The following is a 15,363-nucleotide window of genomic DNA, read 5'->3' on the forward strand; positions in this document are numbered from 1 at the left end:
AATTCATCTCTAGGATACAGGCCTAAGATGGGTAAAGAAGGAAAAATCAAACAAGAAATAACATAAATTATATTCTTTGTTATAGGGTGGGAGACTTGCGTGGGAAAGGAAGTTTTACTAATCGTGAAAGGTGTAGTACTATATTCTGACCTTTTTTGTATTATTCAGTAACATCAAAAACAAGCCATTGTTGGTTGGGTAAAATAGGCTGGCATTCCAGTGATATTGTGTGATCTTTACACTGGGAGAACAGGATCATAATTAAGAATGCTTTGCTGAACATGGTGGTAAATGCCTGTAAACCCAGTGGCCTGGGAGGGTGAGGCATGAGGATAGCAAGTTTGAGGCCAGTCTCAGCAATTTAGTGAGACCCAAACTCAAAAAATAAAAAGGGGTGGGGGGAGTATAGCTCAGTGGTAAAGCACCCCTAGGCTCAACCTCCAGTACCAACTATCAGTTTTTTTTAATTATAGGGCAGTAAAACAATCCTGTCTAGGAGAGCACATGCATACCAATGACGTGAATCACTTTGTGCCTATACACAACTATTAACACTTCAGTTCTTATTTTAATTTTTTTTTTGGTCTTAGACACAATACCTTTGTTTTGTTTATTCATTTTTATGTGGTGCTAAAGATCCAACGCAGTGCCTCATGTGCTAGGCAGGTGCTCTACCACTGAGCCAAACCCCAGCTTGCTTTTAGAAAACAAGCAATTGTTACTCTTGGCCCATTTTCTTGAAGGAAGAAGATGTTGATATAAAGCCTGCAAAAAAAAGTGAAGCTCCATTTACTCATAAAGTGAATATGAAAGCAAGATTTGAACAAATGGCTAAAGCAAGGGAAGAAGAAGAACAAAGAAGAATTGAAGAACAAAAGTTTCTACGAATGCAGTTTGAACAAAAAGAAATTGATGCAGCACTACAAAAGGTACTAGGCTTACATATTTTTTTAAAAAATTTTTTCTAAGGAGGCTTTTAAATACCATAATTTTATGAAGAGGAATTTACAGAATGTTTTAATAGCTTTCAAGTAATTGGAATAATGTGTACTTAATAATAAGTGTACATTATTTACTTTCACCTTCAAAATTCTACTACTATACCGCCGCTTTGAAAATACTGATATTATAAATGCCATCCTGAATGCATTTATTTTAATACAGAAAAGAGAAGAGGAGGAAGAGGAGGAGGGTAGCATCATGAATGGCTCCACGATTGAAGATGAAGAGCAAACCAGATCAGGAGCTCCGTGGTTCAAGAAGCCTCTGAAAAACACCTCAGTTGTAGATAGTGAGCCAGTCAGATTTACTGTTAAAGTAACAGGAGAACCCAAACCAGAAATCACATGGTGGTTTGAAGGAGAAATACTGCAGGATGGGGAAGACTATCAATATATTGAAAGAGGAGAAACTTACTGCCTTTACTTACCAGAAACTTTCCCAGAGGATGGAGGAGAGTATATGTGTAAAGCAGTCAACAATAAAGGCTCTGCAGCTAGTACCTGTATTCTTACCATTGAAAGTAAGAATTAATCATCTTTTAATCTTTTTATTCTATTAAAAGTTTTTTCCTATTAAAAAAATTATTTTTCTTTTTCTCTTTTTTAGCTGATGACTACTAGGGTACCTTCTCAACTTGGAACTTTCTCTATCTACAATTTTCTTTCTTCCTACTTTCTGTGGCAGTACCAAAAAGGATACCAGAAGTACCACTCTGTTGACTTCTTAATTCCTTTTCATAAGTCTTCAAAACACAAACTCTTATTACAGAATATTGTTTTTCAATTGAATATCAGATTTATCAACATATTCTACAATATGTATTTTAGCAGTCAATAAAATATATTTATGAGAGTGGGAAATTGATTCAATTATTCTATCAGAACCTAATTACAAGGGTGGTAGTATATTTCCCATATTCATAGCAGTTATGTTTTTAAAAAGTAAACATTATTTTGCATGAATTATCTTTAGTGAGCTTTTATACCTAAAATTAGTCAGAAGTAGACTGAGACAACTAATTAGGAATCAATTTGAGTTAGTTTGTTTTCTTAGAGGAACAGAATTCTGAATGTTGTAGTTTTAAAGTCTTTCTGAAAAGAGGGGGAATAAGATCATTCTTTTCATGGAAAAGGGAGAACATGCAGAAAAACAAAAGTTTAAGAAAGAATTTATGGAAAACAGACACCAGAAAAAACCTAATAAGAAACCACTATCTATACATTGTTCTGAGTGTTAGGGATACTTAAATATATTTTTCAAATGTGTGTAATATATAACCAAACCACTAAAGCAAATTTTATTATGATCTTGTCTGAACAAATTATGTTTTAATTAGAAAACATTTTCAACCTAACTGTAGAGGACTGAGTAGAAAGCCTTTAATTAAAAATACTAGTCTATTTGTAAATAACTAGTTATGTTCTGTCATTAAGTTGTTTTTATATTTTAATTTTCTGGAAGACAGATTTATTTTACAATGTAAACCCATAATAAAGTAACTTGTATATTAAAGAAAAAAGTCTTTCCTTGGTTTAAAGATTCCTACAAGCAGATGTTTACCCTTATCATTAGAATTCTTACCCACAATAATCCTTTAAAGACAGTCAAGACAAAATTCTTTTTCCTGAGTATTAAATGCATAAAAGACACAAAGTACTCTCTTATAATTCAAAGTACATTTATTTATTTATTTTATTGAGGAGACCAAAATGAATACAAAATTACAGCAAGCATACGTCCTTTTACATACAGTGTCATTAAAGCAAACTCTAAACCACAGTTTGTAAAGTATTCAATTTACCTCAAGTCCAAGCTGCATCTCCCTAAGACACTGTTCCCATCACAGTAGCCATTTTAAGCCAATCTTCTTTTTACACACGGGTAGTTTCTGTAGAGAACACTTTTCTCAGGACGAAAATGCATCGAGCATGCATAAGAAAAAATATATATATATATATTCGCAAATACATTTAAGAGTTTTCTTTAGGGGTATTACTGAAGAAAATAAAACTCTGGGATTTATTTGCTTTTTAAAAGCACCGATTTAAAAATCCCTCAAAAGTTTTATTGTGGTAAAAATCAAGTGACTGTTCAAATAAAACGTAAGGTTATTTTCAGAGTCAAATTATATTTAACTAGGTATTGTTAAAAAGCATTTTTAAATGAGGCAGAATTTGCAGAAAAAAAAAGTAAAACATCCTCATTGATTAGTAAACTCTACTACATTATTCTAGACAACAGATAACTTTTTAGGTAGAAGATTCTACTGGAAGAGCATCCAAACAAATACTGTTACTTAGTAATATACTCCTATTTCTTTCTAAGTCACTCTGCTACACCTAACCAAACCTGCCATTATGAATAAACCTCAAAGATATTTGTTTAAGGATACGTTTTACAATGTTAATAAACAACTAGTATCAAATCACTAGTCTTAGTATTAAACCATTTTCATTAGTTAAAAAACTATACTTATTTCTAAACAAAACAAAAAAAAAACAAAAAACATCAAACTATAGAATTCTAAGTATCACAACACTAAGATGTTTTAAAAACACATTGTCAAGTTTTTGCTCAAGTGCTAATCAAATCAATCAGTTAAATTTCAATCTAAACATTTTTTTTCCCTACCACCACTAAGATCCATTATCATTTCAAACCATCTGGCTCACCTTTTCTGCTTTCCCTTTATTTCAAAATTATGGAAAGGTTAGCGCCATTTTTAAAAAATGCTTATTTTATCAAGAAGGCTTATGAATTAAAAAATTCTCATGAGATAGCAACAATGCCACAATATCTATTAGCATTCATCTATATTTTCTTTTATAAAAATGCAAACTACAACTAACCAAAACTTGACAGGCTCTTAAAGTCAAGAGCCCCTTTGTATTATCAAATTTTAACATAACTAACATTGACTATCAAACACACATAAGCATAAATGTGGTGCAGTAACTTAAGAAATTTAACAGTTCATGGAACATTTAAGATCAAGTGAATAGCACTTTAAAATGAAAAGTGATCAAAAGCAGGTACATTACACCCTATACCATATTATGTATGGGAATACATTTCATATTTCTCAATTATGATTTGCCAATTTTACCTTCTACATTGAGCCCTTCTATGGTCCATGCTCATCGGCTCACCAATGGCATACACTCAAAGGATTCCTCTTTATGGGTAACTATCTCAGGACCTGATTTTATGAGCTATGATTTGGTGCTTGCAGCATCTTCAGCACTGTGTGTGAAAATGAAGGCAGTATTTTTGAATATTTTTCTTTGATGTAGAGATAAGCAGGAGTTTTAAAAGGATCAGCACATTTTAGAAATTGAATAAACAAAACTGGTATGATGCTGCTTTAATACAATCATCTTAACTCAAAATTATGTACCAGTTAAAATCATCTATAAGAACACACAAACACTTAAAACTGGCAAAAATAAAATAAATGCAGCGTCAGTTATTAAAATATTATAAGTCAGAAAAATATTGGTTGCTACACAGATTATGAAAGGTTATTTGCTATACAGTTAACATTTCACTGATGCACATGCCTTTTATCAAAACATACTGCCAGTATTTCATAATTTTTTCTTTTCAGCATTTGTTATGAAAACAGACTTGTCTAAGAAAAAAAATGATAATTAAAAACTGTCCCATAATGTTCTTACTGATTTATTATAGTTCAAGAATAAGAAAAAAGAAAATAAAGAAACCATAGCTTTGGAGGGCAAAGAAAATGTCGTGTCAATCATAAACAGACTGTGAAGGCTGTTGAAGTTTCTGACCAACCGATTTCCTAAATTTTGAAAACTATGCAACTGTCCTTTCTTAACTGCAACAATTTTATATTTTGGGGAAAAATGCAAAAGATTTGCATGTAGATCAGTTATAGCAGCAATCTACATTACTTTCGTTTTAATAAAAAAATTAAAATGAAAAACATAACCCAGAAATGTACAGTTGCTTGAACAACTTAACAGACTTTCCACTAAAATGGTAGCATAACAAAATACATTTTGGGGTAGCAGCAGCAGATTGCTTTTGAGTACACAACCACAAAAACCTCACAGGGACAACATTAATGTACTGAAATATTTATTTATATATGTCCTTAGGTTGTGCTTACCTGTGCTTTTTGCAGCAGAACCTAAGGTGGAAGGTCTGGGAAGGCACTGTGAAGTATAAATAATTGCACTGTTTGCAATTAATAAAGATTTTAAACCTTAAATGAATCAAAATCAACAGCCTCCAATTTGTGAGTTATGATACTGAATCCAACTGAACTATTTCTTCAGTTTTAATTAATAAATGCACCACTTTCCTAAAAGATCATCTACACAACAGAATCATGCAAAATACTCAAATTTTCATGTCAATACCCTAATCTTAAAGATAATAGATTAACTAACTCCTTAACTATTAAACTTCAAACTAGTACTACACATCCATATCTAAATAAGGGTAAGGGAAATCACTCTAGGTTATATAAAACAATCAAAAACATTTCAAAATATCTAAAATGAACTGTACTGCTATTTTCCCCTACAGGTAATCTCAACATTTTGTTCTTGCACATCTTCCTTTACAGTATATTCAAAGCAACAAATGGTGCTCCCCACCAATGACAGAAAATATATTTATGGTGTTAAAAGTGCTACATTGCTTATTATTTGCAAGCTGAGAACCACTTCTGTCTTACACATTTCAAGTTTTTCATATTAATATACGATATGCATATTTTAACCAAAAAACAATATTTTAGGAGCACCAATAATACTGTTCAATTTTGTTAATGATCAAGTTTTCTTTAGCTATAGCTAAAGCATATCAAAAATACTTACCCATTAAGCTCACTTAGAAAAAAAAAAACAGAACTATGTATTATTCTATGTTAAGCAATTATAGTTTTCCAAGATATTAGCACTGTATTCCAACATAATATTCACACAAAATATGGCATTTGCATTATGTGGAACATTGACAAAAAGATACTGTTGCAGTTCATCAATTTGTCATTCTGATGTACTTACAGTGCAATGCTCCTTGAAGGAACACAATCAAGGATGATACACAGCACAGTCCTCCTCACCCCTACAGAGCTAGTTCTATACTGGCTGGATCAAACCTGCACTTCAACAGACAATGGCAAGACAGACTGTATTTGCATGTAGTCTATAAATATGCAAAGAGCCAACAAATATGCAAAGAATAAAACAATGGATTTCAACAAAATATCAGAACTTCAGCATGAGTGTTAAAGAGTAATAAAATGATTTCAAGTACATAAAAAAATTAAGTTGATTCAATGATTGGACTTGTGCATTTACAAAACAAAGCTTATCTATACTGCAAAAATAAAAAAAGAGAAAAAAGAAAAAAACTTGAACGTTTCCATACCCCAATTATGTTTCAATGGCAGATGCAATGTAGCTATATTTTTTGCATACTACTCGCTTTTCTACCCTAAATTTAGAAAGAAACACACTAATATTATATACATCGAAAGAGTTACTTTACATGAAAAAAAAGTCATTATACTACTCAAATTCACTATCTGAAAACTGTTTAAAATTAGTTATGCTGAAACAGTCTTGGAAATCAAGTAAATATCAAATTAAGAACAGAAAGGTTAACTGTTATAGCAGCAGTACAGGTCTGAAACAGTGGTCATGTATAAAAGGAAATTTTACTGTTAATGCAATGGAAGTATGCCAAAAGATCATTGTACACACATGCAGTTTTTAATCAAACAGAAGGGAAAAAAATGAAGATATCAGGATTACTTGTGCTGAAATAGCCAAATACAATAAATGGAAAAGTCTCCAATCTACCACTATACTGCAACGGGGAAAAAACATGCCAGTGTTTAAAAACTCAATAATTCACGGGGAAAGCTTACATATTTGTGTATATGTATCTTATCATTGCTAAGAAATTACGAATTCTTTAAATACCCACATATCCAACTTACCGACACAGGAGGTTTCATATCATTTATTGTAAAGCACAAAACAGGCATTTTTAAAAGTGAAAGTATACATTGAAAAAGTACATTTATATCACAAAGCATTGACCACATAATAGTTGCAAATACATTTGCTGGAATGTGTACATCTACACTAAACACTAAAAACAAACCAATTTTCATTTCTACACAGAAATATTAACCTCCTATCAGTAGTGATAGATATTTTGTACATTTTCAAAAAAAAAAAAAAGAAAAAGAAAAAGAAAAAAAAGGGAAAAAAAAACTACTTTAAACCAAAAACAAAATTAAGATCTTCATCAAGTCGTCTGCATCCATATATTTAACAAAGGTTTTTTTCCCCCACACAATGAAGCAAATACTGTATTGTCCACTTCTTATTATTGGCCCTGTGCAGAAGAGATACATAAGAAATACACAAAAAGTTAAAGAAAATCCTTTAAATGGAGCTAATTCAGGAGTGAATCCTTTAAGAAAGAAAAATTGGTTAATATAAATGTTGGTGGCTTCTTGCATGATTTGCAAATCCCTGGGGGGAAGAAAATTTATTTTTAAATCAAAGGCATTGTAGAAATATTCAGCACTCAGATGCCAGAAAGAATTATTTAAAATAAAAAACAAGAAACCCCCCAAACAAAACAAAAAACCAAATATACAACATTTCAGTTATAGTCTGCCAGATGAAAATAAAAAAGATAAACAATCCCAAACAGACAAAACAGTAAACATGCAGAAAACATGATTGGAAAGGGGGGGGGGGAAATCAACAAATTAGTATATTTATTTATTATACCTGAGGTGCTGGAGGATGCTGTGGCATTCCCTGGGGACTTGTCTGGGCATAATAAGCTGCTTGTTGTCTATAGTACTCAGCCCAGGCCGCACTATAATCTGGCTGACCACCTGGTGGAGCCCCAGTAGGAGCAGGAACTGCTTGACCTTTAAGAAAACAGAACAACTTTGTTGCTGCAACCATAATTAAAAGCCCAGAAGAATCTCATTTCTAACAAAAACAATACCTTGCTTCTTGTAATATTCCTCCCAAGCCTTTGAATAATCTTGTGTCTGCCCTTGTTGACCTAAAAAAAAACCCCTATATTTTAACCCTATATTTTAATATAAAATTATATCCACTGTAAGTACAGGTTATAATGACAAAGCAGAGGGTCAGAATTCTGCCTGTTTATCTTAAATATTCATTAGTGTTGAAACTACCCTGAAAAAAAAAAAAAAAACAACCCCCCCTCTTTTCTTAGTCTTATGTTAATCATGGATTTTTAGAAGGCATCACTATTAATTAAAAACAAATACTTGCCAAAATCCACATAGCCTTAAGTAAAGGTAAAAATTCAGGCATAATACTTGAATCAATTCCAGAGTTAAACTGTTACTGTTCCGAATAAGTTTCAAAAGTACTTCAAGTTAAGTAGTCTGTAAACCTTTGGATGGTGCCCTGGTAGTGATGGCAAACAGAGGGTAAAAGAGAGAAAATTCTCTATTTTTTTGGTTGTTTCTCTGTTTGGATTCATCTGTTATACAACTGGTCTTGAAATTCAAGCCCTCAACAGAGAATTACAAAAAATATTTATAAAAAACACTTAAAGGCCATGACAGACTCAATGTTTAAATTACAACCAAAAATTATTAAAAATAACTTGGCATATAACACAAAAAATTAGATCAACGAAACACAATACTCATGAGGAGCAGATCTTTCTTTAGGCAAGATGACTTTTCTGAATTATAAGATTAAAGAGACACTGAATGGGCTCTGAAAATATAATTATAAAAGATTTTCTGAATAAATATATTGTGCATGTTAAGGACACTGCTGAGTATATTTGGAGGAAAAATTATCTGCAACTTACTTTGTAATTGTCCATGTACAAAAAACATTAAATACAAAGGGATATGAATCACTTTTTAAAAATGGTGAAACTGGGTATTTGCTGTACCCCCCACCGCCTCAATTTTCTGAAAGTGGGAAATTTTCAAAATAGAAAACACAGCTGGGCAGTGGTGTGTGCCTGTAATCCCAGCTACTTGGGAGGCTGAGGCAGGAGGATCACAGGAGGTCAGCCTGGGAAACTTAGGAAGGTCCTGTCTCAGAAAACAAAGGGCTGGGGATATAGCTCAGTAGTGGAAAACCTGCTTAGCATCTAGGCCACACACACACACACACACACACACACAAGCAGCAAGGAGAAACAAGGACATGTTTTCTTAATCATAGCTCCTACACATGAACACTTGGTTCTATTACATAATTACATAGAAAAAATACTGGAGCATTATATAGGAAGCTATTTTTATGTTTGCTGGATGTTTCCAAAAAGGCAACTTTATGTAGTTTAAGAAAGTAGTAGCCACCATTATAAAATTGTAACAATTAAAAAGCCACTGAATGAATAAAATTTTAAGTTATAACCATTAACCTTAAAAATGAATAAAAACCCTTTCTTTGGGCAACAGAGAAAAATTTACTACAAAAAATTCTCAATATTTCTTTTTCTTCCATAAATAACTTTTTCCAAAAGCGAGTTTAACATTTTGACCTTTATAAGGAGACAAGTCAAACAAGTTTCAATATTTGCAAAACAAATACCAGGTAGTAAAGGCAATAAAAACACATCTCTTTCATCCTTGGAAACAAACCTTGTTAAGAGAGCAATAATTCCCACTTAGAAGTTTACAAAATGAACAAAACTTCATTGTAAGATATGCTTAGGTTGCTTGCTTGCTTATTTATTTATGGTGCTGGGGATTGAACCCAGGGCCTTAGTGCATGTGAGGCAAGCACTCTACCAACTGAGCTATATCCCCAGTTCATAACAAGATGTTAAACAGACATGTGCAGAAAAAACTCATTAGACTCAAATATTCCCTAACACCCCCCCCAAACCCAAGTATCTGATGAAAAACTAGAAGTAAGGTGTTAGACTCAAAGAAAAATATTTGTTAAGTTGTCAACATTTTACATTTCAATCTGAAACACACGTTAAAAAAAAAAAAAAACTATTTGGGCTGGGGTTGTGGCTCAGTGGTAGAGTACTTGCCTAGCACATGTGAGGCATTGCTTTTGATCCTCAGCACCATGTAAAAATGAAGAAAATAAAAGGTATTATGTCCATCTACAACTAAAAGGAAAGAAAAACTCATTTCACCTTTCCCGTCCAAAGGCCAAATGTTACTCATTTTGCCAAGTTAAGAAGACAAAAGAACTCTTCCTATTTAATGTACTTAATACTTGGCTCTCTACCTCCAGTACTTCCGTTTCTTTTTATGGGTAACAACTTTCTACTATAGTCGAAGAATCACTCTTCCTTGAACAGTGTGTAGCACTCAATTATTTCTCCATATATCCTCCCACAATTCCTCTTGCTCCTTCTTCAGGCTTATGATACCAGATGGCTAGTGTTCTGAGTCCATCATATCAGTGCTTAACATCAGAAGGGCTTTTCTATTTTTTAAAAAAATATTTATTTAGTTGTAGATGAACTCACAGTATATTTATTTTTATGTGGTGCTGAGGATTGAATCCAGTGCCTCAAACATACGAGACAAACACTTTGCCACTGAGCTATAGCCTCAGCCCCAGAAGGGCCTTTCTTAAGTCAAACTTTTCCCAAAATGATTTCACTTACCCTTCTCCAAAACAGAAATTATCTCTCTAGTTTGAAACCTTATTTGTTCTCTTATGGAGTATTTGCTAATTAGTTAAACTCTCTAGAATCTCATTTTTAAGAATTTAATCACCTGAGTTTCTTTGGGGGAAAAAACTCCAATGTCATAGCCTGCCTAGTTTGGTAAAGAGTACTGGATGGGAAATCAAGGGAACTAGGAAATCTGAAGTCTTGGAAAATCTAGACCAACTGAAGGGTTAACAAGGAAGTGGGTTGTGAGTAAAGATTTTTATCTCCCAATATTATCATTCCTTTTCCTCCTGCCATTTGTGATACTTGATGACTGAACTATATTTAAAGTCTCTTATTTGTGGATACCCTAAAAAGAGCCTGAGGATTATACCTAGAAGAAATCAGAGTAGTTAAGCAAAGGTCATTTACAAAAAAAACTGTTATAGGAAAAAATAAATTGACATCCCTATCATATAATAAAAATATGTTCATTAAACATGCGACTAAATTATCTAGTCTTAATTTCTTTAAAAAGTACATTAAATGGGCGAAGTGTTACACAAAGTGGCTTGGGAGGCTGAGTTTAAGGTTGGCCTGAGCAACTCAGAGAGGCCCTAAGTAACTCAGTGTAACCTTGTCTCTAAATAAGACATATGGCTCAGTGACTTAAGTGCCTGTGGTTCAATCCTGGGTACAAAAAAAAAAAAGGTGGGGAGACACATATGAAGGGGCTGAGGGTTGTGGCACAGTATTACAGCCCAACCTGGATTCAATCCCTAACACAACCCAAAACAATTACATGAGAGGCAAATGCCCAACCAGTCTATACAATCTAACATAATATCTACAGAACGATGATTTTAAAAAAAGGCTGGCAGGGAAACAGTAGTAAATGAAAAATTACAACAAAGGCAAGTTAAAATGCCTACACTTTTATAGTAATAATCAGAAATCAAAGTACTCACTTTGGGCATGTAAAATATAAAACAACTCAACAGAAAACTTTTTAGCGGTTGTGTTGCCAAGAAGCAGTAGGATATAATAAAGCACAGAAGCCAAACTCATCCCCCAATAATTACCAAGTCATTAAAAGGTCTTTGTTTTTACCCACTTGGTAACAATATAGGAACATGTCTGGCATGGTGTGAAAAAAGAAGTTTGAACTAATGTATTTTAACCTCAACATGCTTAATTCTTTAAAATGATAAAGTTATTATATTAAATTTAAGGTGGATATAGGTCCTAACCACTGTGTTGCCAGGGCATGATTATTCACAGCATGCCCATTCACATAATAAATTATGTGGTCACACTAAGAAGAGTATATTATTTAGGATTAAAGTTAAACAACTTCTTAATGCAGTTGCTATAGATGTGTCTAAGCTAAGCTAGGTCACAAAAACAAAATTAATAAATCTGAGAAATCCTTAGGAATGACACACAGCATGACACTCTTTTCAAGGTCATTCTAACTGGAAAAATTAATCTTCCTTAAACAGCAATCAGCCAAGCCTGGTGGCCTACATCTTTAATCCCACTGACTTTGGGGCTGAAGCAAACAGAGGACTGTAAATTTGAGGTTAATTGGCAATATACTGAGACCCTGCCTCAAAAACAAAAAAATTTTCAAAAGGGCTGGATAGGTAGCTCAATGGTAGAGGGCTTGCCTAGCCAGCATAAGGGCCTACATTCAATCCCTAGTACCACAAAACCAAACCAAACAACTAACCAAGAATTAGCTTTGCAGAAATCTTTAGAAAACACTGAAATTTATACTTAAAACCACAAGTAGACTATCTTACAACAAAATTCTACCTTTTTCTGTGCCAGTGAAGGATGGGCAAATTTATCTGTTTAGCTTTCATTTGTGACTTTCATTTTTGATAACTGACTGTGGTAATGGTATGTTACTTTAAAAAGAATTATAAGCCAAAGCATCTGAAAAACAACAGTCTAGAAGTATAGTACCAGGTTCTAAATGGTCCCTAAAAACATAAAATTTGTGAAATAGGTTTGGGACTTGTGAAGTAAAATTCAGATTCTATCTCAATCTGTACAAGTGAACTGTTAGTGAAGAGAAAGCTCTTTTCCTTTGCATGGCAGTTTGATTTTTCAAATATATCATTTCATTTGACTAACAATCGTATCCTTTTAGATCAGGTCTCCTAGCTCCTATGCTCTAAATGCACTCTCAATATGTATCACTATGCTAGGCACCTGGCTTTATGTAAGCTATAGTTATTGAAGGAAAAAGCTTTTTTCTAGGTGACTTATTTTCCCTTTTTCATACATACCAGTGTTATTTAAGTAATTCCCTTCTCTGTAGGTTACTTCTTACCTGGTTTACTGTTTATTGGGTGGTGGTGCTGGGATCAAACCTAGGACCTTGTACATGCTAAGCAAGTATTCTTCCCTGAACTTCCTCAGACCTTACCTGCTATTTTGCAGCGAAAATGATAGCACACACAACCAACTTCTGCTTGGTGCTCAGAAATATAACTTCATATCATTTATGCTAGTTATAAAGGTTAACTGGCCTTTGACAAAAGTTCAGCAATATTCAAAGTCATATATGCCAGTGAGAAAAATTCTAGTTACAAATAAAAACTGATTAACAAATGCATTTCCTTGTTAATAACTACAGATTTTAAGATTTATTTTTGTTTGTGTGGTGCTGGGGATTGAACTCATGATTTTGCATGTTAGGCAAGTGCTCTACCACTATGCTGCAAACCCAGACCAAATGTAAGAATTATTTGTAGTGGCTGAAGATCCAGTTATTTTATAATGTAATTTTGGTAATTATTCCCTCAATATTACAATAATTAATGAATCAAAATTATAAGGACACACACACACATATATATATTTAAATATACACAACATACCCATTTTCTTGTAGTACTCTTCCCAAGCCTTGGTATAATCAACCTGTCCAGCTGGAGCTGGATTTTGCTGATCTCCTTGTTAAAGAAAAACAACAAAAAAGTAAGATTAAAAGTTTTTAAAGGCTATTTTGAGCCTTTCCTTCTGCTTCTTGGAGTGTAGGAATTGGCAGTGGACTATGATGGAGCAGTGAGGTAGAAGGGAGTTGCTGTGTGATAGTGGCGTTGTCCCTGCTAGTGTCAAAGACAGAAGATGATGGGGCTAGAGATATAGCCCAGGTGGTAGGAGTGCTGGCCTTGCGAGGACAAAGCCCTGCATTTAATCACCACACACACAAGCGCGCAAACACACACATATACAACAGAAGATGGTGTAAGATTGAGATATTGGACAGATAACACTGGTTATTATATATATATATGCGCAAACTGACGTTAAATAAGAAAATACATCGAGGATACCTGATTCTCACCATATAGGAAAAAAAATTTTTTAAAGTTGTAGATGGACAGCATGCCTTTACTTGTTTAGTTTTATATGCAGTGCTAAGGATCGAACCCAGTGCCTCACACATGCAGGTATGAGAGCAGGGGGTATCACAGATTAAACTCAGGGGTACTCATAGATTAAACTTAGGTGCTTTGCCACTGAGCTGCACAGCCCAAGCCCTTACCATTTTTTTTTTTAATATTTATTTATTTATTTTTAGTTTTCGGCGGACACAACATCTTTGTTTTATGTGGTGCTGAGGATCGAACCCGGGCCGCACGCATGCCAGGCAAGCGCGCTACCGCTTGAGCCACATCCCCAGCCCAACCATTTTTAAATATGAAAAGGGAAAACACTTTAAAGAACTATTCCTAGTTGTTTTTTTTTTCTTTTGGGTGGGAGGGATATTAGGGTTTAAACCCAGGATGTACCACTGAACTGAGCTACACTCCATAGCCCTAGACAAGGTCTTACTGCCTAGGCTGGCCTCCAGCCTCAACTTCCCAAGTAGCTGAGATTATAGGTGTGTACCACCATGCCCAAATATTTCCTAGTTTTGTCTGCCGAAAAAAACTAGATGTAATGACACCTCAGTAGCAATATGCGTACAATTTGGTTTCTAAATGTCATCCTTCATTAAAGGGAAATCATGCCAGGCATGGTGCTGTGTTGGCTATAATCCCAAAGACTCCAGAGGTCAAGGCAGGAGGATTCCAAGCTCCAGGACAGCCTCTTCAATTTTATGAAACCCTGTCTCAAAGAATTAAAAAAGAAGGTCTGGGGAGGTGGCTGAGTGATAAAGACTGCCCCTGAGCTTAACCTATGATACCCTCTGCCCTCCACCAAAGGAAATCAGGAACCTTTGTAGAAATGGCTAGAGCCCGAAAACATAAAATAAACATCTTATTGTGCCAGAAAATAAGAAAGTGTTTAAAGAATTATAGGCACTTCAAAAGGATACAGGAGCCACCTTGAAGATACTACTGACTGGCCCAATTTAGGACAATCTGATTATTAAAATAATAAAAAATGATTTAAAAAAATACAAAAGGAACCCATATCGATATAAAGAACTAAATAGGATAAAAAGGGAAAGCTCTTTATGATAAAATATCAACTAATAAATGTACAAGTATAAAATCAAAATTATCATCACCATGCTAGTATTAAAAGCAGACATTATTAATGAAGGCTGTTTGATAGAAGTTTGACAAAGAACAGTATAATCTCAATATAATGCCCCCAGAAAATACTAATTAATTTTAAGAGAAAAATGGTAGTATCATGGCCCAAAAACCTAACACACATCAATCAATATGACCAAATGGTCAAGCTTACTGTCACCAGATATGGAAG

At 33.8% G+C, this 15,363-nt stretch overlaps 2 protein-coding genes across 27 annotated transcripts in view; one reads left to right on the top strand and one right to left on the bottom strand.

The window, feature by feature from the left end:
* Nexn (nexilin F-actin binding protein) overlaps window positions 1-1,858 on the top strand; it is a 48,957-nt gene extending 47,099 nt beyond the window's left edge. For all 5 annotated transcript variants that reach the window (XM_015490547.2, XM_015490544.2, XM_048814127.1 and 2 more), the window contains 3 exons: window positions 744-929; window positions 1,165-1,522; window positions 1,609-1,858. In XM_015490547.2, the coding sequence (XP_015346033.1) occupies window positions 744-929; window positions 1,165-1,522; window positions 1,609-1,622 (558 nt within the window). In that variant the 3' untranslated portion in view covers window positions 1,623-1,858. The remainder of the gene's footprint in view (window positions 1-743; window positions 930-1,164; window positions 1,523-1,608) is intronic.
* Window positions 1,859-2,659: 801 nt separating this feature from the next.
* Window positions 2,660-15,363, bottom strand: part of Fubp1 (far upstream element binding protein 1) — a 32,100-nt gene continuing 19,396 nt past the window's right edge. For 8 of the 22 annotated variants that reach the window (XM_015490551.2, XM_015490550.2, XM_048814125.1 and 5 more), the window contains 3 exons: window positions 13,521-13,595; window positions 7,791-7,936; window positions 6,990-7,386 (listed from right to left, as the gene is read on the bottom strand). In XM_015490551.2, coding sequence (XP_015346037.1) covers window positions 7,378-7,386; window positions 7,791-7,936; window positions 13,521-13,595 — 230 coding nt within the window. In that variant the 3' untranslated portion in view covers window positions 6,990-7,377. Of the gene's footprint in view, window positions 6,142-6,989; window positions 7,387-7,790; window positions 7,937-13,520; window positions 13,596-15,363 lie in introns of those variants that run through there. The other 14 variants (XM_048814121.1, XM_048814122.1, XM_048814120.1 and 11 more) reach the window with 7 other exon arrangements.

This window comes from Marmota marmota, unplaced genomic scaffold (assembly GCF_001458135.2).
Source record: "Marmota marmota marmota unplaced genomic scaffold, marMar, whole genome shotgun sequence".
In the NCBI taxonomy this organism is placed as follows: domain Eukaryota; kingdom Metazoa; phylum Chordata; class Mammalia; order Rodentia; family Sciuridae; genus Marmota; species Marmota marmota.